This window comes from Episyrphus balteatus, chromosome 3, assembly GCF_945859705.1.
Source record: "Episyrphus balteatus chromosome 3, idEpiBalt1.1, whole genome shotgun sequence".
Lineage (NCBI taxonomy): Eukaryota > Metazoa > Arthropoda > Insecta > Diptera > Syrphidae > Episyrphus > Episyrphus balteatus.
The window spans coordinates 26239532-26261250 of NC_079136.1; the positions used below are offsets into that span (position 1 = coordinate 26239532).

Sequence of the window (21719 nt, forward strand, 5' to 3'; positions counted from 1 at the left end):
AAATGGAAAAATTATTAGATTAGTAGAGGATCAAACTTGGAGAGGATCAAACTTGAACTTGATTATTTGTACGGCACCTTTTAACCAAATTTGGCATTCCACAAGGAATGTTTAGTTTCCTATGAAATATACAGTCCGTAACACATGGATAGCCTTACTTTTAAAAATCATCTGTTAGATGCAAACATATTGTAATTTTAACTGAGCAGCAATTGGACACTACTGTGTCAGGAATTCAGTCAAGTTTTGATTGATTTCTTGAAGTTAATGGTTTTTTTTAGAACTATTTGTTGAATGTCAATAAAATATTTAGATGTTTTTTTTTTGTAACATCAGGATGGCCTCACCCCATTTATTTTAGTTAAACCGAAAGTTATTTGATTCATTTATACAAAAACTATTTTTTATTTTTTTACGAAGTTAAAGAAATCATTTTAAAGCTTCTAGCGCCCCCTATTTGTCAGAAAAAAAACGACAATTTTAAGAATAATCAAGAAATATCAACAGATCTGATGAAACGTTATCCCAGGGGACTTAAATGCGGTCTCTTTCTTTAGATAGAGCTTTATTTATTCATAAACGGTCCATTTTAGTTGATTTCACACACTTACCGTTACATTTGAAGCTGTAGGAACAAGATTGCCAACTTAAATTTTTTAAACTTCGGCTTTCTTTCCACGTTTTTATCCCTAATTTGTGAGCAAAGTTGACAGTGACCTTCTAAAAAATGATTTTTACGACTTTAATATCATCTGCATTAATATTATGTCGTTTTCTATTGACGAATCTCAGAATGAGATTTGTGAATTTGACAGCTGAAAGGGGGGGTGAAGAGGGAAAATAGTGGACAAATCTAAGATTTCATGATCTATTTGCGTCTTGAGATTCAAAAAAATGACAAAAAAATGAATCTGAGATTTAAGAATCTGATTCTGGATTTTTATCAAGATTCACGCATACAAACACACGCACTTTCGCACACACTCCTCTGTTTGACATTTGTCTGAACATTTGTTGTTGTTTTATTTTTTTTATACGCACAGATTTCGCACACAATTACAAAACTAGATTTCATATTCTATTTGCAGTGGAAAATCTCAGAATTTTACACACAAATCTCAAAAGTCAATAGAAAACGACATTAAACTCATAAAAATTTGGTTTTCTAAGGTGGGCCATTACTTTACAACTGACAAAAACAGAAAGTACTCAGTCATAAAACGAATTTCTGACCATATCAATAGTTCTTTTTTTGAGGCTATAAAAAACAATTTATAAAGGTTTTAAAAAGTTATTTGTAAATGTTTCAATATGGATAAACAAACAGATAAACTAGTTGAAAGTCGCAATAACTGGTTGGAGGATTTCGTGTAAAAAACTGTTTCTTACATTTTTTGTGTAAAAAACCGAAACAAAATGGTGAATAATGTGTAAAAAATGTAAAAAACGTAAAAAATGCTAAAAAATGGTATAAAACGGTAAAAAACACATTTATTTTCCAGGTTGTTATTCCAAGTATAGATTTTGTATAGAACACTTTATTTGGCGTTATTTAATTCTAATAAACGGTTATAAATTATAATTAATTAAAAAATATTTCCAAATGAGATAATTTCGCTAATTATTGCATTTATAAGAAATTTCCTTTACGATTAAAAAAGACTATCAGCCCTATTCTGCTATTCACGTGAATATCAGATCCAATTCACACATTCGATTCACTTTAAGTCTACCTTGCCATTCTGCTATCTATCGGGTGAACTTGTCTCTATTTGACGTCCACCTGAACGTCAACTTAAAAAAAAAAAAAAATGGCGGCGAAGTAAATTTAAAGAAAAAAAAATTTTTTGTGTTTAATTGCATAGACAAAATAAAAACAACCAACTATATAGTAAAGAATATTTAAAAATTTATGAGAAGTGGCATTTTGCTTAATTTTAACGATGGTGAATTTATTTTTACAACCAAAAGTGACAGATCCGCAACATTTTGTATGCGGATTGGAAATGTATGGCGAAAGTTTATTCACGTGAATAGTGGAGTATTGAACAACATTACCGATATTACCGAGTTTCGATTCCCCCCCCCCCTCCCATCAATAGCAGCTAATTGGTGAATATTTACAGATTATTCCCCCCGATGGATAGCAGAATAGGGCTGTATAAAATGCTAGTTACACAAACAATAAACTTCGAGGAGTTGAATATATTGCTCCTCAAATCCAATACAAAATTTATTGCAAACCTTACAGAACATAGATTATACTATACCATTTTTCTGACAAATTACCAAATAACTTTCTTCTAAGAAATGAGTCAGGAGAGGGCATTGAAGATTCGCATAATTTAAAACCAAAAGTTAAACAAATTTTAAAAGGTGATGTTTTTTAGACCCACGGCTGAAATGAAACGAGGAAACCTATCCAAATAAGCTTTAAGGTTATTTAATTTGCCCGCTTCATCAACCAAACATATAAATTTGGCGCAAGTCCATTAACAATTCATTCAAATTTTTTTTCCGTAGAACACCAAACGAAATCAAGCATTTGCTCTGAATTTAGATTATGACCTTGATCATCGTTCAAAAATGTTAGTATTTTTCTTTGTCTCCAAATAGTTGAAAATAATTTTTTGTTTTGACTTTCTCAAGAAATTTCATTTTATGCCATTTTTTACATCTGTGAGCTTTTTACATGTAATTTTCAAGTTTTTTACATTGAGTTTTTTACATGTACATTTGACAAATTTTACCCTCTAACTTTATCAGCAAGTAACTCGAAAGTCAACTCTCCGACTATAAGATAGCACCATGTACCACATTTTTTAATACAAACTAACTTAAACTACTCAACAAGCGTCATAAATAATTTATTAATAAAATTCTCGATATTTCCAAAAATGTATATTGTATTTTTTTTTATATTTCTGCTTCAATGTGACGAAAGTTCCATCCATATTCATATAAGCCTACGCAACACATTTTTCGTAGTTTTTTTTTTTTTTTTTTTTTCTTCAATGAAAGAGTACCAAGAATCCTTGGTAACATTCGATTTCAAATATAAAAGATTGCCTAAAGCACTCATTCAAATCAGATTTTCTTTTTTTATTTCTTTGATAGGTCACGTTTTTTGTTGCCTAATATTTTCATACATTAACTTAGAACTGTCACATTTATTCACATTTCGAAGAAATTACATCAACATGTCCTTACAATCTCATAAATTCTTCATATCCTTTTTTTTATTCTGAGTGTTATTGATGGGTCGAAGCACGTTAAGAAAAAAAAATTGACAAAAAAATGGATAAAGCCTATGTTACTTTAGCAATTTATTATTTCACAACACAGCATAAATACAATTGTGTAGCATGCGTCACGTTTGATAAAACACCCCTTATTTTTTTGCTTATGCGAAAATAATTTCCTTCGATTTAAATCACTTATCCAATTCACTGATTTGAATCACTCATTCAGTGGCCGTGCAAATTCAGGTCTTTTGTGTAAGATTTGTTGTAAAAAAAAGTTTACATTATGTATAGCAGTGAAGGAAAATGCTCACAAAAAAATAATAGTCCCACATTGGGCGCCAATTAAGAATTTATTTTTTCATTTTTGTTATAAAAGTTCTTATAGAATATATTTATTTTTTGCTATATTTTAATATCAAATCAAATACTATCCTACTCCTACTTACACAGGTGAAGTCTACTACTCACGTCGCATCGCTTTCATTGCAATTGGCATTATTCTAATCGTCATTCTACCCATGATGCTCTGCATAGTTTGCTGTGTCTATCGCTATCGCCAGAAACAACTCAAAGACGATCCATCATGGAAAATGAGTTTGCCCCGTTCCAGAGCCGGTTCCCGAACCAATTTACGGACCATACCGAATGATGACAGTGACACTGAGCCGTCGGATACTTTGAAAAAAAGTAGGTCGTATGAAAAAGTTTATCGCACACATGAACCTCTAGCCGGGAAACCGAATGTTGATTTTCCAGCTAAAAAATGGGACCTGGACGATGAAGATGTGACCTCATCGGAAGGAAGTGAGTTTAAAGATTCGAAAATTGCTAAGGATATTCAATACGTTAATAAAATAGGTGAGAGACCAAAACAGGCTGGGCGTCGGTCATTGCGGTCAACGGGTGATGCCGGTGATGCTATCGAAGAAGAAGACCAAGCTGTGCCAGCGTATCAAAGACAGGAGCCTGGCGAATATAGTCCAACGTTTAGTGGACTTGATCGAAATAGCAGTGCAAGTGGCATTGGTAATCGATTTGGTGGGGTACCCGTTCTACCGTCAGCAACTTCATCGACATTCTTCAACCGAGTTCCATCATCACCACCAAATGGCCCGAATCGCCTGACCCAAGATGTTGGTTTGCCGATAGCAACATCTCCAACTCCCAGTACCCAGAATACCAAATCCACCGAGGTCTAAATTGGTTTGGCTAATAAATAGCCAAAAAGTTCAAAAGTTTTTTTTATATAAATTTAATTATTTTTTTTAATACAAATCATTTAGATTAAGGTAGAAATTCAGTGTCCAGTCCATTAAACATTTACTTTATTTTTGCACAAAGTAGAAATGTAGAAAAAGCTAACCTTTTTGTTTTTGCATGTTCATTGTATAGCAATACTTTTTTAACAACTTTATGTCCGACAATTAATTAACCAACCATATACCCATGACTTAAAGTCTACCACCATTTTGTTTGTTTTCTATATTTTTATTACTAAACAAATTATAGTAGTCTCAGGTACAATTAACATAACATTTTTTGTAAAAAAAGTTTTATTAAACATCGGAGTATTGTTGATCAATTTTTTTTTAATAAATAAGAATAAAGTAGATAAAGTAAAATATGTTTTGTTCCCTGTTTTTGTTTTTTATTTTTTTGTTTATAGATGGAATAATGCTCATTGCTTTGATTAAGTGATTGGCGTTGAGATGATATTTTTTTTCGTTCTTCATTAAAAAGTAAGTAATATTTCAATAAACGATTAATTAATTACATACATAATTAAATAGATAAATTTAATTTCAAAATTGTTTGCATTTATTGGAAAACAAGTTTTAAAGGAGTTTGAAATTATTCGACTATGGCAGATACTATAAATTCCCATAGGTACACTTATGAATAACATTCAAAGAATATTACGTACATTTTCACGAAAAAATATTTCAAAAAAGTACGACAACTTCAAGGACTATGAAAGCGACCCGCTTTGAAAACGCTTTTGAAAAGCTTTGAATGGTATAAATACAGGGTGTCCCACAGTCACCTCTAAAATGAAAATCAGGGATTCTTCAGGTCATTTAAAGTCGAATGTAGTTTTCTCGTTTTCGTCCCGTTTTCGACTTATGACGGTTTTTTTTTAAATTTTTGCTATCTTTTCCCTTAACTAGCTTTATCTTTGTCAAACTATGTACGTCTGATTCGAAAGATTTTTCTTACAACCAATCATGAATTTATTACAGTTTTAGTTTGTCATAAAACTTTTTTTTTTCTGCGGACAATCGTTTCTCCGCATTTTGGCATCAAACCCAATTTGTTTTTGTTTTTTAAGTTGTTCCTTCACTTTTATATCATTTTATTCAAAAAATTTAATTTCTTATAAAAAAATTTTAAAAATAATACTTTTGGAAAGAAATATACATTTCAAAATATAAGAAATTTTATTAATTTGCTTGAACAAATCTAATATGCTAGTATGCCTTATTAATATTTTAGCTTGATTCGGTTTTTATTATATGGTTTGAAGATGACAACAGTTTATCTGGATCTAAAAATTCAAACATGCATTACTCAGACTTAAGAGTCTCTGAAATCTTTCTTAAATTTCAGTGATCAAAATATCTTATTAAACCTGAAATGTTTTTATGTTCTAAAAATTCGTAATAAAAGCGCTTGCATAAGTTAATGTTTTTTACTTTTTACTCTTTTAAGAGTAAGTTTAGGATTCGAAAAAAAAAAATTAACTGGAGACAATAATCAGGCATGACATTACGATAATGGAGAATGCCAAAAAAGTGGGTCTCGCCATTCTGTCTATCTGCTACAGCCTAACCCACTGGAGCTACTTTCTTCAAAATTGGTAGTTAACAGTCTTTGGTGATTCCGTAGAGGAGAAATTAACATTTTTTTTAGGACCATAACTAACGGTACCTGTCATATAACGGACATACATAGAAAAGTTATTTTTTTTCGAAAACGGGTCTAACGTTTTGGTTCAAATTTTTTTGTAATTGATTTCAAGAAAAAATTTAATACAAAAATTTTATCAAAAAACACATTTTTGGATTTTTAAAAAATATTTCAAAATATTTTTTTGAAAAATCAATTTTTTTAAAATGGGTGAAATATCTTGAGATTTTGTTTTTAACTTTAAATTAATCATTTCTTCAAATGTTAGAAAATTTGTATTTAAATTTTAATGTAGGGGCCGGTTATTTTGTTATGTTTTCATTTGATTTGAAAGACAAATGTTATACCAATGGAAAGAATTTTTATTGAAAAGAAAATTTATTTGTTTTCCTGATGCAAATTCATTTTTCGTGCCAGCTGATTGACATTTCAAACAAAATGAAACAAATCGTTTCCCGGTTTCTTTTCAATTTTTTTCCTGTTCTAGATTGCAAACGAAAAACTTTTTTGCGTGTAAAGAAGAGTGTAGGTAGATTTTGTAATTTGTCAACTGAAATAAATTTTCCTAATCGATATAAACGACCATCAGGAAAAAATATTCAATTTTATACTGTTTCTTTTTTTCTGATGCATTTAACCGACGCCTTACCCTTATTTATTTTCATAGAAAGCTTTAAGATAAGAGATACTTTTATCATGGGAGAAAGAAAGTGCGACCTTGTAGTGCATTTTTTTTTTTTTTTTTTGAGAACAGGTGATTGCCCACTCTTTTGCTAAATCTTTCGACTCTCGATTAGTGAAAGAATTTTTGGTTGGTTAAAAAAAAAAATGTGGCACTCACAAGCGCTTTAATTCTTTTCCCAAAATCGTTTAATTTGTAAGTAAAAAGTTACTGAAAGTAATATTTGATAAAATAAATTAAGATTTAGGATATTTTATAATCCTACATTTTTGTTCAGTATAAGCCTTTTCATGAATATTCCTATATTCTACTTATTGCGTTTACTAAAATAAAGTTGAAAGGGTTCAAAGAATATCATGACCCAATAAAGCACTCAAAGCATATAAAAAAATCTTCACATTATCTCTTTTACAAAGTTAAAACTTTTTAAAACCAAAATATTCATGGAAAAGGATAAAAGTATTTTAGAATTTAAACCTAAAGAACCGTTTCGAATATGACAACGAGAAATGCCACACTCATATTACCTCAAGTAGGTAGATATTCGTAAATATGCGCCTACACAACCATAATATGCTATTTCAATTTAAAAATTCGAAACCCTTGAAAAAATCAAAACCACTTAGGAATAGTAAATGGTGTGTGTAGCTTATTACACGAGTCCCTTTTTACACATAATTTGATCCCATAGGTCACATCACAAAAAAATTTGCCTTTTTACTTAAGACATCTTTGCCAAAGGTTTTTTTGTCAAAAAAGAAAAACCTGGGTATGTGAAATTTAAGAACAAATGAAACTGAAAACAGAAAAAAAGGTTAAAAAGTACTTTTTTCAAAGATCCGAAACTAGTCCAGTAACCCTGGACCATTAAAAAAAAGTTGGAAGAAAAAACCTTCTTCGTTTACTCCTGTTATCATCTTATTGGAAAGGAAACAAAATACCGGTAGCCTTTTGAACTTTTAGTTAATTTCTAAGAAACAAAAAATTGTTTTACCTTCATGGTGTGCTACAGGGTGTTTTGGAACGTTGAATCTTTCAATGGATTACATGGAAAAAATATTTCTTTTTTCCAAATCTTCTTTCTTTCCAAAGTCTTAAATCAAATATTCATTTTATTGAACAAAATATGGTTTTCTTAATCGATAGTTTGAACTCACTATCAACTTTGAATAGGAGACAAAAAACTGTGGTGAGGGAAAGCAAAATAAAACTCATAACTTTCCTTTGATAAAAAATATGAGATTGAACTATAAAACTTCCTTTAACCTGGAAGAAAGTAAAAAATTCCTCGTAATCGAAACAATCCCCTGTGGTTTCATCACTTAGAAAAACTAGGGCACCAAAGAAATGAGTTCGGTTAAAAACTGTCATTTATGAAAAATGCATTAATCAACATTTTTATAAACGAGGTTCCGAAAAAATTAATCAACCTGTTTTAAAAAAAAAAGATATTTCAAAAACATAAAATTGAAATACTCATATATTCTAAAAATTCCAAAAAGTGTTTTAGTTTTGAAGTGTTTTACTTAAAAAATTTAGTAAAAATTTTAAATAATTCTTTCGTGCACTCCTTTTAGGCATGAACAAATTTTGAAAATATTTCATAAATTTTTAAAATTTTACCGAATTTTAGGATATATTTTAGGTAAAAGATTTTTTTTCGGGAAATAAGGAGAATCCGCGAAGTCCGATACAATTAATGGTATATAAAGGCAACCCTTACGATATTTTTTAAATGTGTTGTCTTTCCTAAGGGAATTACGAATAAAATAAATCTATGGTTTTTTTTCATGTGAAAGGGTGTTTTTTTTTTAAGTGTAGAGAAAATGTGGGTGTATTGGAAAAAGTAAGTAAGAACATTGGTACCCTTTTGAAACTATGCAATTATGTTACTTTTAAGATTGAACACAAGAATCTAAAGTGTCTATAAGAATCTCATGGTTAAAAGGGTGTTTTTTTTTAGCGAAAAAAAAATTAAGGGCTATCCTATAATGAAATTTGGTAAAAACTTAGCATATTTGGGATAGAAAGCAAGAAAAAAAAGTTTTCATACAAAAATTTGGGTGAAAGGGTGTTTTTTCGAAGAAACAGTAAAATCTGTAATTCGTCCCAAAAAGTCAATGAATCATGTATAATGTCTAAGGACTTAAGTATAAATGTTTACTTTGCCATCGAAACACAAAACAAAATGTGGTTTGAGCAAATAAGAAGACATTTTTTAAAATGCCATACAAAAGCCTAAATAGTGAACAAAATTAATAAAATAATATATGGAATGAAGCATGTAGGCCTACAAATTCAAATGAAAAATTAAAAAAAAATTGAAAAAAGAGTAGGTATATAGTTTTTTTTTTTACACTTTGATATCAAACTTTAGCTGAGACTCTCTTCTATTTCAAAAATGTCTCTAAATTATGAGTAAGTGATCGGTAGGTAACCCTACTCAAATTCTAAAAAAAAATTCAAAACACTTTAGTTACATTTTGCTGAATCGAAACTTAATTAATTTACATATTATGTTGAACATAAACTCTTATTCTTTACTTTTTCCTCTGCGTAAACTGTGACATAAGGATTAATGCTGTGTCCTTAAGAATTTGTGTAGGATTGTCGATTACTTGACATTTAACATTTTTTGGACAGAAGGCAGTTTCCGCTAAAAAATGTATAGTTAACCCTTTCTAACCCAAGCTATGAAAATCAATATTAAAAAATGTTTTTTCAGTAGGTATTATCGTGTCAAAAACATCACAACTAAAAAATATGAATAGCAAAAGTAATTTTCCAAAATAATAAATATTAAATAATAATAATTAAAATACACTGCCTATGACCACTAAAAAAAGTCGAACAGCTGAGAAAATAACTGTTTATAGAACAGTATTGTATGCTACTTCTTCTAAGCCAAAAAACAAAACACTTTCTGCATTAACATTTTTTATATCTTTTTTTCAAAATTATGACCATATATAAAAAAAAATTTTTTTTGCAAAAAAAAAATGTGAACTTCAGTAGATACCTTTTTCGATAAAAAAAAAATAAAAGTATGATGTTTGACTTACTTTTTGTAATAATCCAGTAACTAGGCATTATTATCTTTCAATTAAGCCATCGAAACCTAAAAAATTATTTAATAGAATATTTTTTACGAATTCTTAAATATATGTTACATGAGAGTAACGCTGGTACCGAAAGGGTTAAGTCTTTCAATGTATTAAAAAACCCTTTTAGTTCGTTTTAGAGAATAATCTGTTTAAATTGGCATTTTTATAAACCAAAAATATATAGTATTTATTTTTTTAATTAAACCGAATAATTTCCTATTTCAATGATGACATTTTAAAAGAGTGATCAAGTAGTTTCTCAGTAGCAAGTATTTCTATGATCAATGCAACCGTTTTATAAAAAAAAATCATGTGCCTAATTCTTTATCTTATTTTCTTGTTATATTTTGAAAACGGCTAACGCGTAAAAGTGTCTAAAGTAAAGCTGTTTCCAAAAAATATTATTAGCTTTTATAAGAACTGTTTTGTATCCAAGTTTAAACATTATTTTTTGTTAATTTCTTTTTCCTAAAACACCTTGTGAATGTTTTTTTTTTTTTAATGTTTAGGTGAAAAATCATTGTAAGTATAGGTACCCAATCTATATATACTATATTCAGCCAATTACTTACCGTATCCTTTTTCGAAACCCTTAAGATGATATTGATGTTCATTTATCACAACTTTTGCCCTCATTTATTTTGTTTTCTGTTTCACCATTTCCATCATCAACATCAACAGCCAACATTATTTTTTTGTTTGTTTTTTTGTTTTCCTTTCAAAAAACATTTTAGCCTCTTAATGTATTGAGCTTTTGCCTAATGAGATTTTCTAATCGCTCTTCCGGAACAGGTAACGAAGAGCACACAGCACGTGTTGCAAGTGTATCGGTGGCGTTGATTATGCTGATAGTTATTCCATCCGTTTTGGCTGTCGTTTGTTCTGCACACTATTGGATAAAGGCGAAAATTGCTCAAGAAGAGGAAGCTGCTGCTGCTCTTCTTAATGGCCGCGGCGGAACTAAGAAAAAGTTTTTCTAATGATCCTTTTAGGGGTCTTTTCTATACAAAATAAAAAAAAAGATAATAAATGTTCAAGCTTTTAGATATAAGATTATATTTGTGAGATAAAAACAAAATTGTGATAATATTCAGTTGAGTGAGCAATGACAATTAAATAAATAAACATTTATATTTTGAGGACAGAAAAAAAAAAGAAAATTTTAACGGTTTATGCTCACTTTACAAAATCGATATGGTAATATTCGTTTTGTAAAATCGAAGAATGTTGACCAAAGCCATAAAAATAAGTGAACCAAAGAAGTTTTACTGCGAAAAATGTTACAAAAGAGCAAATCGTTTTTTATGTATCAATAAAATTTAATTGGCGGCGATTAAACGATAGAATGTCTGTAGGAAACAAATTGATTGGAGATGAAATAGTATTTATTGAAGTAATTGATTTAAATGGCTCTTGGAAAGGAATGAAGGATGTTATTAAAAAAATGTACATTGCAATTGCACAACAAGAATGTATCCACCAAGAAATAAAATGTAAGATAAAATGCATGATTGGATGGCATCCAGCTGTTCTTCCATCTGTGTCAGGTGCTGTTATTTTGTTCAGGAAATTATTTGTTTCCCTTTTTATCTTCTCATAATTCACTCAAATGGAGAAATGATTAATTCAAAAATTTGTTTAAAAAAAAGCTTGATGTTAATGATTTCACCGTTTATTCACTTTCTTTTCCGTACTAAAACAATTAATTACGTTAAAGGATTCCTAATGCCCAAAATTTAAGGTACCATCTTTAAAAATTTCGCAAGAAAATTTATGCTAAAGGAAGGTACTAACGCTTTGTGTATTTTGAAATGAAAAAAAAAAAAATTGCACTAGTCAACAAAATTAAACTTTTTTTTTGTTACAGAAACCAAAGTATACTTTTCTACAGGTTTTTGTACTGCTAAGCTCGAATCCGAAGTCAGAAAAATTCGATCACATCACGTTTTTGAGATATTCCCGTTGGAAAATCTAAAATGCCGATTTTTACCAGTTTTCGAGGCTATTTCTTAGCGTTTGGTCATTTGTTTTAAATAAATTGGTAACGGTTTCTAAAGGGACTACATTTCGCTTTCTAAATTTTCTCTTTTCTTCTTCGAGAAATCTTAAGTTGAGTTAAGTTGAATTAAGAAAATTTTAGATTTTGCTCCAAAACAGACGGAAATTTCGTACAGATGATTTTCCAGACCTTTTTTTCTTTTTTGAATATTTTATTTAAAAAGGAGCACCTCGACTTTTAAAAAAACAGCGTTAATCATCAGGATATTGTCGATTCAAATTCAAATGGAAACAAAATGGAACAAAAAAAAAAAAAAAACAGAAAAACACTTTACTTAGAAACTTTTCGACCCCATAGCGGAACAAAAGAGAGTTAAATTACGTGACTTATGCGACACTTTTTTGAAATCGAAATATTAGAGCTGATGCTCAGTCAATTTCGTTTAGACTGAGTACCTTAATTTCAATCTTACATTTTGTAGGTGTTCTTTGTACTTAAGCATGCCTAATGCAAATAAAAATAAATCAACGCCGAACTGGTAGGTATCATTTCAACCATTAATAACCATTTTTTAAACCAATACAATCATGTACATATATACACTTATTTGTTATTTAAATATTGAATAAGGTGAAATGAACTATCAAACAAACCTGATAAAAGAATAATATTTCATTATTATCGAACTGGGTCACTATGGTGTATGCGTAATATTTTTTTGAAAAAAGTAAAACGTAAAAGGCTCTGCAAAAGGCCACTTTTCGTAAGAACTTGTAGCTCTATAGCTCGTCGCACAGTGGTTTCATGCTTTATGACATCAAAGTAACAAAATGTATAAATACATATAGGTATGGAAGACGAAAAAGCTGCAAACTTTTTTCATTCAAACAAATGGCGGCCAGGATAAGCATTAGAATTTTTTTAATAGTACCTAGGTATTTGTTTTGGTATAACTGTTCATATTTAATGAAAAAAAAAACAAAGAAAATAAAATTAAAAATTTAAAAACATATATAAAATAGGTATTAATGTTAAATCGATGAAACAATATTTTTAGCAACTCTTCTTTTAATTTCCTTTTTTTTTTGTTGTATTATAGCACAGCTACGTTTTAAAGAAATAATAAAAAATTAAATGCTCATGCCAATGTGCACAACAACTAGAAACAAAAAATAAGAAAACAGATAAGTTCAATAAAAAAATAGATTTTATAAATAAATCTTTATTGCTTATTCGGTTCTCCTCATCCGCTTGATATAGATGAATTAATTTTTTTTGGTTTTTTGATTCTCAAAACAAAAACAAATTACCCAAGTTAGGCCCAATTTATTCACACTTCATTTAATTTAAAGTCGCCATTCAAAAAATTTGTATGCGATTTGACAGATTTATTATTTTTAATGTACACTTTAAATATAATAAAGAGTGAATAAAGTGTGCCTTGGTATTTGTTTTGTTTTTGTTTATCAAATAAATTCAAAAAATGAGTACCTACTACATTTAAGAAAAAACGTACAGTTCTTATAGACCGAGAGCCCACAGCAAATTTTGAGAGTGGATGTATAACCAAAATGTGATTATGCAGTTTTATAGCCTTATGAGTTCTAATGACGAATTTCAAAGTCTGGCAGCTCTAAATCGCTAGATTTAGATTATTGAATCTTGAATCTTATGTTTATTTTTCACAAAAAAAATATGTACTGAATTTTCGTAGGGTACACTATTAAAGCTAATAATTAAAAAATAATCTCGCGGTAAGCTAAAAACCAACTTCTGAAAATTTATAAATACAAAATTTCTAAATCAAATCAAAACATTCAACATCTTACCCCACTGAAGTAAAAATGTGTTAAGTGCTTTTGTTGTTTTTTGACCTGAAATGTTAAAAAATACAAAAGAAGCGTTTTCTTTGGGAAATCATTTTATTTGTTCAATATTAATCGGCGATTGTTCTCAAATTCGATTACAATATTTTTTTTTGTTTGTCAACTATTACATCAGTGTGTTTTTTTATTTTGTTCTTATTTCAACCAAGAAAGTCAATGGTGCGTGCATATATTAAAATCTCATGTTTATTCAATATTTTACTATTTTATATTTCTTAATTTATTTTTTCTCACACTTTTTTAAGTAGAATTTGGAATTTAGACTTTCTCTTACATTTTTTTTTTTAATTATTTTGGATTAAATACTTTATTAATTTTTATACTCGTACCAACATGTGAATTTTTTTCATTTAAATATAATTTTTAGTTCAATCTTTTTGCACTTATAGCCACTGAAAGCATCTAAATGATAGTATCAGCATATAGAATTTTAAATAACTTACTTGTAAGATTTTTTTATTTTATATTTTTTTCTTAGATAAGTAGTGTATTTTTCATTATAGGATTTATTCTAGTAAAGCTATTTTTTTCTTTTGTTTAAGAGCAATTTTTTTCAACAAAATATTTATACAAACGAAAATAAAAATAAGAGGTATTTTTTTATTTAAGTAGAATAATAGTATGGATTTGATTGAAACAGGGTAATTTATTTTACCTTAGTATTTACATGTTTTTTTTTTCTCAATTTTTTTTTTATATATTTTATTATTCTATTAATTTTTGATAGAAGAACATAATTTTGGAAAATTTTAGTTTTCTTTTTATTTTAATTTTTATTTTATGTAGTAGATTTATATTTTTTACTTAGAGTGTAGATTAGAATTTTAGCTTTTTATTTCTTGTTTGTTTAGTTTTGTACAAGTTTTTTTTTTGTTTTTTGTTTAAATGGAAAAGGCTTAACAATTGGACTATTTTTTTTTTGTTTTGTTTTAAGGAGAAAAATTTATAAAAATTTAATAGTAGGATTTTTCGTTGCGAAAAAATTGGTGCGTTTTGCAATGGTTTTTCTTTTTTTTTATTCATTTTGAGTTTGAAGGGATTTTTGAGTTTTTTTTATACTTGAGTATAAAATATATTTATTTTTAAGATTAGACAAAAATTAAAATAAAAAAGTTATGCGACTTAAATTTCAAAACAGAATTATTTTAAAGTGAAAAAATTTTGTTATAAAAGCAGTTGCTAAATGCGCTTAAGTGCATACACAAACACATAGCTATTGTAATTTTGTAACCTAGAAAAAAGTTAGAAAAAAATATATTTGATTATTTTGATTAAACAATTTAATTTACCAAGGAGCAAATATTTTATTATTTTTTACCCAGAGGAAATAACACGAAAATAAAAAAAAAAACGCGTTTTTCATCCACCTCCTAAAAAGATTTCTTTCTCGATGACTAAAATTAAAGAAATACTAGGAAATAGCTATAAACACCCTCCACTTTTGTCCTTGGAATAAACGAATTCTGTTTAACTAAAGAAGAAAATAGTTCTGTACTCAGTCAAAGATCTTGGTAAATATTTGTAAAATTCTTAAAGTTATTTCACCAAGAAGGAACTTTTACTCTGTCAATTAAATTCTCTATCTATTCAAGCCGAACTGTGTTAAATTCTTAGCATTTTCCAGGTAAATTACAACTCTTTAAATTATTCCCAGTATAGTAATTAAGTTGGCTAAAGTCGCTCACTTACACCTTAATCTTTGTTTTCCAAAGGACTTAACACCCATCACATCTTCTAAACCTATACCCACGTTAAACGTGGCTGACATAAGTAATCTTCTTTAACCTTTGTCATTTAAAATAGAACCGTTTTAGCCATTGACATTACTGCCATCATCATCATCCTTTATTCCATTCTCGCAAGAACTGGTTGGAACTATCCTTTCAATATCCGTTTGAATATTATTTTACTTAATTGAATTTCGCATCATAATGCACGCGAGTTAAGGACAAGAACGCGGTCTATTGTGTGGAAAACGTTTTATCGTCAAATGTAATTATAGAGTTATCACAGGCACAATGTTATATATACAGGAATTGGATCAAGGAAGGACCATACTCTTAGAGACCTAATGGATGTTGAATGGTAAAATGGAAATTCTTTGTGCGTTGTTTGTGTCTGTGATGTGTGTAATTAAATTCATAATCACAATCTCCGAATGTCCATCAAAATGAGCTTGCATTTGAATTCACAATCTGAGCTTTTGCTGATTCTCTGATGGATGATAACTGAGTTTCATTAAATGAAATTATTTTGTGTAAATGCACTAATTAAAACATTACTTTATAAAGTTCCAAGCATTCAGTCTCTTGCAGTATGCTAGATATTTTTTAATTTTAATGTATTTTAAGTAAGAAATGTGAAAAAATTTATACAAACAGTATGAACTCGATTTACGGAACCCTTCACGGTGGGCAGGAAGCATCGATAAGTTGCACAAAAATGTCGACAAAAACTGCAAGTTGGGTTGTATTTGTTGATGATTAAACGTGCAAAATCAGTTTCAATTGAAATCCTAATGCTCCTTTTCAAAAGTTATTCATATTTTTTGTATTTCTAATCGGGACAATTTGGAATAAAAATCAAAAGTTCTTAGGCGACAAGAATTGATAACGGTATTTTGTAGAGGAGTTTAATACAATAATTTTTTACTATAGGAGGGGGGTCCATCTCCTCCCGTTTAGTCGGGAGGGGCAATTTTCCAAAAATCACGTTAAATAAAAAAAAAATTATTAAAAAACAACGGCAACACTTACAGTTATGAATGATACATTTTTCAAAAGCTAGAATTGTACACTTGATTCTTATTTTTAAATCAAATTGTTGCAATTAATTGTTCTCGAAATAATCAACTTTAAATTCAAAATTTGGGAAAAAAATTAAAAAAAAAAAAAACACTTTAAATACTATTTTAACCAAGACTGTAAATTTAAATATGAAATAATAGTAGAGTAAATAAAGCAAATTATTAGGGAACCCGGCCGAACAGCTCTGATTTTGACGATTTTTTTTTCAAACGTAGGTAATTAAAAATACTTTAAAGTCTATAGATTAAAAATTGCCGGTGTTGCCGTATTGTTTTTTTAAAATTAAAATTAATTTTTTTTTTAACTAAACCATTTTTTTTGCTTAAATTTCATAAAACAAATGATAGCAAAAGATTCTCTAGGTAATTTAAGGAAAATATATAAAAGGCAGTAAGGGACAATCTTCCATCGTCTAAGCGATAAATGCAATTTTCTAACATTCTGACCTCAAACACAAAAAAAATATTTTGAAAACAACGGCAACACCTACAATATTTTAAAATACATTTTTAAAAAGCCAGAAGCTCATTCTTATCTCTTAAATTTAAATCCACTAAATTTGATCAAGACTTTTTGAAAAAATGGTCCTCAAACTCAGAATTAAAACAAAAATGTTATTAGAAAAATTTAAAATGACTTTTTTCCAAACTTTTTCTAATAAAATATGAATTTATTTAAAAAAAAATTTTGGATATAAATATTATCAGTTGAATTTCGAAGCAAAAAAGGTAAAATATATCACACTTTTGAAAAAAAAAAAAAAGAAAAATTACTTCAATTTCAATGGTTTTTTTTTTTTTATTAAAACTGAATTTTTGCATTGAAATAATTAATTTTCTCAAAGACTGTGGCAAATAGGAACTTTAAGTTTTTGCTATTTAACTTTCAACAGTAAGGTTTATTAAATGAATAAAAAATAATTTTATGTTTAGATGTTGAACTTAAAAAAAAAAATAAGTTACATTTTTTTCAAAACTTTTATTAAAAAAAGTTCTTCGAAAATGAAATACTTTTTAATTTTTTTCATGAACCGTAATACATATTGACATTTCCTTTTATAATTTGAAATCATAATAAATGCGGCCAAAAAAATTTGAAAATAAATGCATTTTATATTACGACCAAGTTTAAAAAACGACATGTTCAAATTTTTTCAATAATTTTTTTTTTCAAAAATCTTAGTTCAATTACCATTCTTTCAAAAGCCGGTTATTCAATTAACTTAATTTTAATTTAACATATATGACTAAGCTTCTAGCTTTTAAAAAATGTTTATTTGAATATTGTAGGTGTTGCCGTTGTGTTCAAATATTTTTTTTTGTGTTTAAAGTCAATTAATAAGAAAATTGCATCTATCGCTTGAACTATGGAAGATTGTCCCTCACTCCGATATATTTTTTTTTCCTTGAATTTCCTAGACAATCTTTTGGCATCAATTAATTTATGAAATTTAAGAAACATTTTTGAAAAAAATTTGTTTTTGTTCACAAAAATCTTCAATTAAATTTAAAAAATCAAAACGGCAACACCGGCAATTTTTAATATATAGACTTTAAAGTATTTTTAATTACCGACGTTTGAAAAAAAAGATCATCAAAATCTAAGCTGTTGGGTTCCCTAATATTGCCAATTTTTGAGCTTTAGTTACTCCACTATAAATCAATGAAATAAACTGCCTCAATTAATTTATAATCAAATTCTAAAAATTATATGCTCCTATTTAATAAAACTTTTATTCTAAAATAATTATTTATTTTGGTTATACTAAATTTTTTTTCATTACATTGTCGCTACATAATAAAAAGCTGTTGATTAGCAGCCTAAACTATCAATGTCCAAAGATTCCAAAATTTCCAAATCTTACAAAGCCAAAACCACGAACTACCATTTTGCAGATTCGTGGTTTTTATTATCAAATACCTAGGACCAGAAATAAGATTAGTCAACAAAATTAAAAAAAAAAAAAACCGAAAATTACTGCAAAAATTCGGTCTAATAATAATAATACACTCAAAATATACTTGGACAGAAACTTTTCACGTTTTTTATTGAAATGGTATGAAAATAAATTTTTTTATTGTAGGCTTAAAGTCAGTTTTATTTAATTGTTATTATTATTTTGTTATCATCAAATATTGTTTATATTTTGCCTGATGAAGGGGATAACCATCCCTGAAACGTTGCGCAAAAAAAAAAAAGATAACAATAAAACTGACTTTAAGCCTACAATAAAAAAAAAAATGTATTTTAAATATAATAAAAGTCACCTAATTTGTTAAAGAATGGTATGAAAATATGTCATTTCATCCAAAAATCGGGAATTAGTTGATAAAAACGTTTTATTTTTACCTTCAGGCTTTGCAAAAAACATCTAGATTTTTTCAAAGAAGAGTAAAAAATGTGGTTTTCATAAAAAAATCCTCATAATTTAAGACATTCAAAAATTATCGTGATTTTATATGTAAAATCTATAATTATTTCCAAACTCAACATGGTACTTTTTATAAAAATCGGTTAAGAATTGACAAAGAAAAAGTTCAAATGATGTAAAACTACTACCCAATCGGAGGAGATTGAACGAAACCAATCTCTTTGCTTTGTACCCAATTTTTGGAAAATATTCATTTGAACTTTTGAACTTTTGAAAAATGTATTTGTATGAGTGAGTGTATGATGGAAGTTATTAAAAATACAAAAAATTCGTATTTAACAGTAAATATACAAATTTTTTTTTGCAAAACAATTTTTTTTTAACTATTTCCTGTTGAAAGTGAGTCATTTGTGCTTGAAATAATTTGAAAATGCAAGTGCGCCTTAAAAGTTTCATTGAAATTGGAAGGTTATATGTCTAAATGGCCTTTTGTATAGTTCTAAAAGAAATAGAGCCACTTGAATCCATTTGGATATTATAAGACTTGGTATTGTATTTTAATAAAATATATTGATTTTTAAGATTTTGGCATTTCAATTGATCCTTCAATTGTAATTGAGAATATCCATTAAAAAGTTGACAAGATTTCCATAAATTAAGTTTAAAACACAAAAATTTTCGCTTCGAGTTGGAATAAACAACAAAAACATTACTGTTAAAAAAAGAGCCAAGTTCTCCTATGTTTATAAGACATCCATTTACTGTTAATTCATATAATTCTCATTTAAATGTTCAATATTCTAAATTAATACTTTATGTTTAATCACTTTAAAATAATTTATGTTTGTAATCATATATTTCATTGATTTAAAATTGTTTCAAAAATCATATAAAAGGCAGAGCTTGATTCAGAACAAATCACTCTTGTTTGATATTTCATTGAGCAAAGGTTGCCTAGCGCTAACGTTCTCAAAAAAGTATCACACCAGGGGGAGTGGCTTTGATTGTAAGCCAACCTTGAATCGTTTAATTATTTTTTTATTATTTACGACGTTTTCTTCAAAGCGCCTAGATAATTTTATAAAAATAGTTCAACGAAGTTTATGGTTGCCAACTCATTTCATTTAACGTAATTTAAATTTCTCAATTATTTTATTAATAAAATTGTTTGTACATATATTTGAAAATACAACAAAATGTCTTTTCATTCATAATTGTTGTTGACTCAATTTTAATACCTTTGTTCGTTTATCTGTTCAACGTTTACTGCGGTCTTCGGACAGTATAAGCGCCTCAGAATAAATAAACAAAGCTGCGATTTCTAGATTTGTGACAGATAATTTGAGAACTGATACTACACAATAGTGTGTAGTCACACCCACAAACATCAAGGACGAAAACCTGGTCCTACATGTTGAAATTATGCTGGCACAAAAAGTACTGAGATGTAAAAGTGTACCAAGTTCTAATGTTTGGGTTCAAATTGGTATCAATAAAATTTTGATTGTACCCTTGACAATTTTTCTTTTAATTACCGATTTTTAAAGTTATTTCAAAAATTGCCAAGCAAACAATCAAAATTTTATTGATACGAATTTGAACCCACTACTTTTTCAAGGTATGGCTGTAGAATTGAAAATCTCTATATTTGATGAAAATTCAGTGAAAATGGGTGGTTGCCACGCCCCCTGGCTGAAATTTTCAAATTTTAAATTTTTTCCTTTGTATAAAGTACCATCTCTACCATTCTACCAAATTTCAAGATTCTACGATAATCAGAAGTGCTCTATAATATTTGATGAAAATTCAGCGGAAATGGGCGGATGCCACGCCCCCTGAATCGAAAATCTCAAATTTTCGATTTTTTCCTTTGTATACACCACAAGTCCTATCACCGTGTAAAATTTCAAGTTTCTACGTTAACGGGAAGTTCTCCATAATTTTGATGATCTGTCAGTGAGTGAGTGAATCAGTCAGTCAGTCAGTCAGTCAGTCAGTCAGTCAGTCAGTCAGTCAGTCGTCAGTTACGGTTTTTGCGATTTTTGAAGCCCTATATCTCAGAAACTACTCATCGTAAGAGGCTGAAATTTTGTGAGGAGTTTGGTTTCGATCAGCTCAACAAATGAAATTTCTAGCATCTTTGGTGTGGAAGTTAGAGGGGGGTCGAAAATGGCCTGAGTTGTTTCCTGTAAATAAGGGTGTAGTGCCAAAGTTGCTAGAGTACTTGGCTGGGCACTACCGTGCCCCTTGATAAAGGATTTTGAATCTTTTGTGCCACAACAAAATTCTACACATTCTTTTTATTTACGTATAAAATATCTACTTCCTATAGATCTTTCTATTTTCAGCATGTCGAAAAAAAGGGATAACCTATTTCAAAATTTGCTGAAACTTTGAAGAGTTCTCAAACTAAAATAAAAATTCGCAAGAAAAATATAAATCATACTTCCAGAAACATCAAAGTTCAAGCTTTTTATTGCCAAGATGCTTCAAAAATATTCTAATATCTATGAGCAAAAGTTGCTCTTTCTAAGAAAAAAAAAAAATTATATTCCCTATATCCCAAATGGTCATTTTCTTTGAGCTAAGATTCTTCACCATACAAAAGAAGTGTATAGAAACTCCTCTTGAGTTCCATTAAATACTTAATCTTATCAATCTCCATCAAAGTCTGTGTATACTCATCACTTAAAGCTCTTGGAGCCTATTAAACGAAAA

At 28.5% G+C, this 21719-nt stretch overlaps 2 protein-coding genes across 4 annotated transcripts in view; one reads left to right on the forward strand and one right to left on the reverse strand.

Annotated features, from left to right (window-relative positions):
- Positions 1-10970, forward strand: part of LOC129916159 (protein mesh) — a 50656-nt gene extending 39686 nt beyond the window's left edge. Inside the window, exons 15-17 of one of the 3 annotated variants that reach the window (XM_055995963.1) lie at positions 3696-3932; positions 4002-4049; positions 4104-4822. In XM_055995963.1, the coding sequence (XP_055851938.1) occupies positions 3696-3932; positions 4002-4049; positions 4104-4444 (626 nt within the window). In that variant the 3' untranslated portion in view covers positions 4445-4822. Of the gene's footprint in view, positions 1-3695; positions 4050-4103; positions 4823-10730 lie in introns of those variants that run through there. The other 2 variants (XM_055995962.1, XM_055995964.1) reach the window with 2 other exon arrangements.
- Positions 1-21719, reverse strand: part of LOC129916162 (probable 2-oxoglutarate dehydrogenase E1 component DHKTD1 homolog, mitochondrial) — a 107397-nt gene that overhangs the window by 77829 nt on the left and 7849 nt on the right. The window contains exon 2 of the mRNA XM_055995968.1: positions 10511-10939. Within this exon, the coding sequence (XP_055851943.1) occupies positions 10511-10574 (64 nt within the window). The 5' untranslated portion in view covers positions 10575-10939. The remainder of the gene's footprint in view (positions 1-10510; positions 10940-21719) is intronic.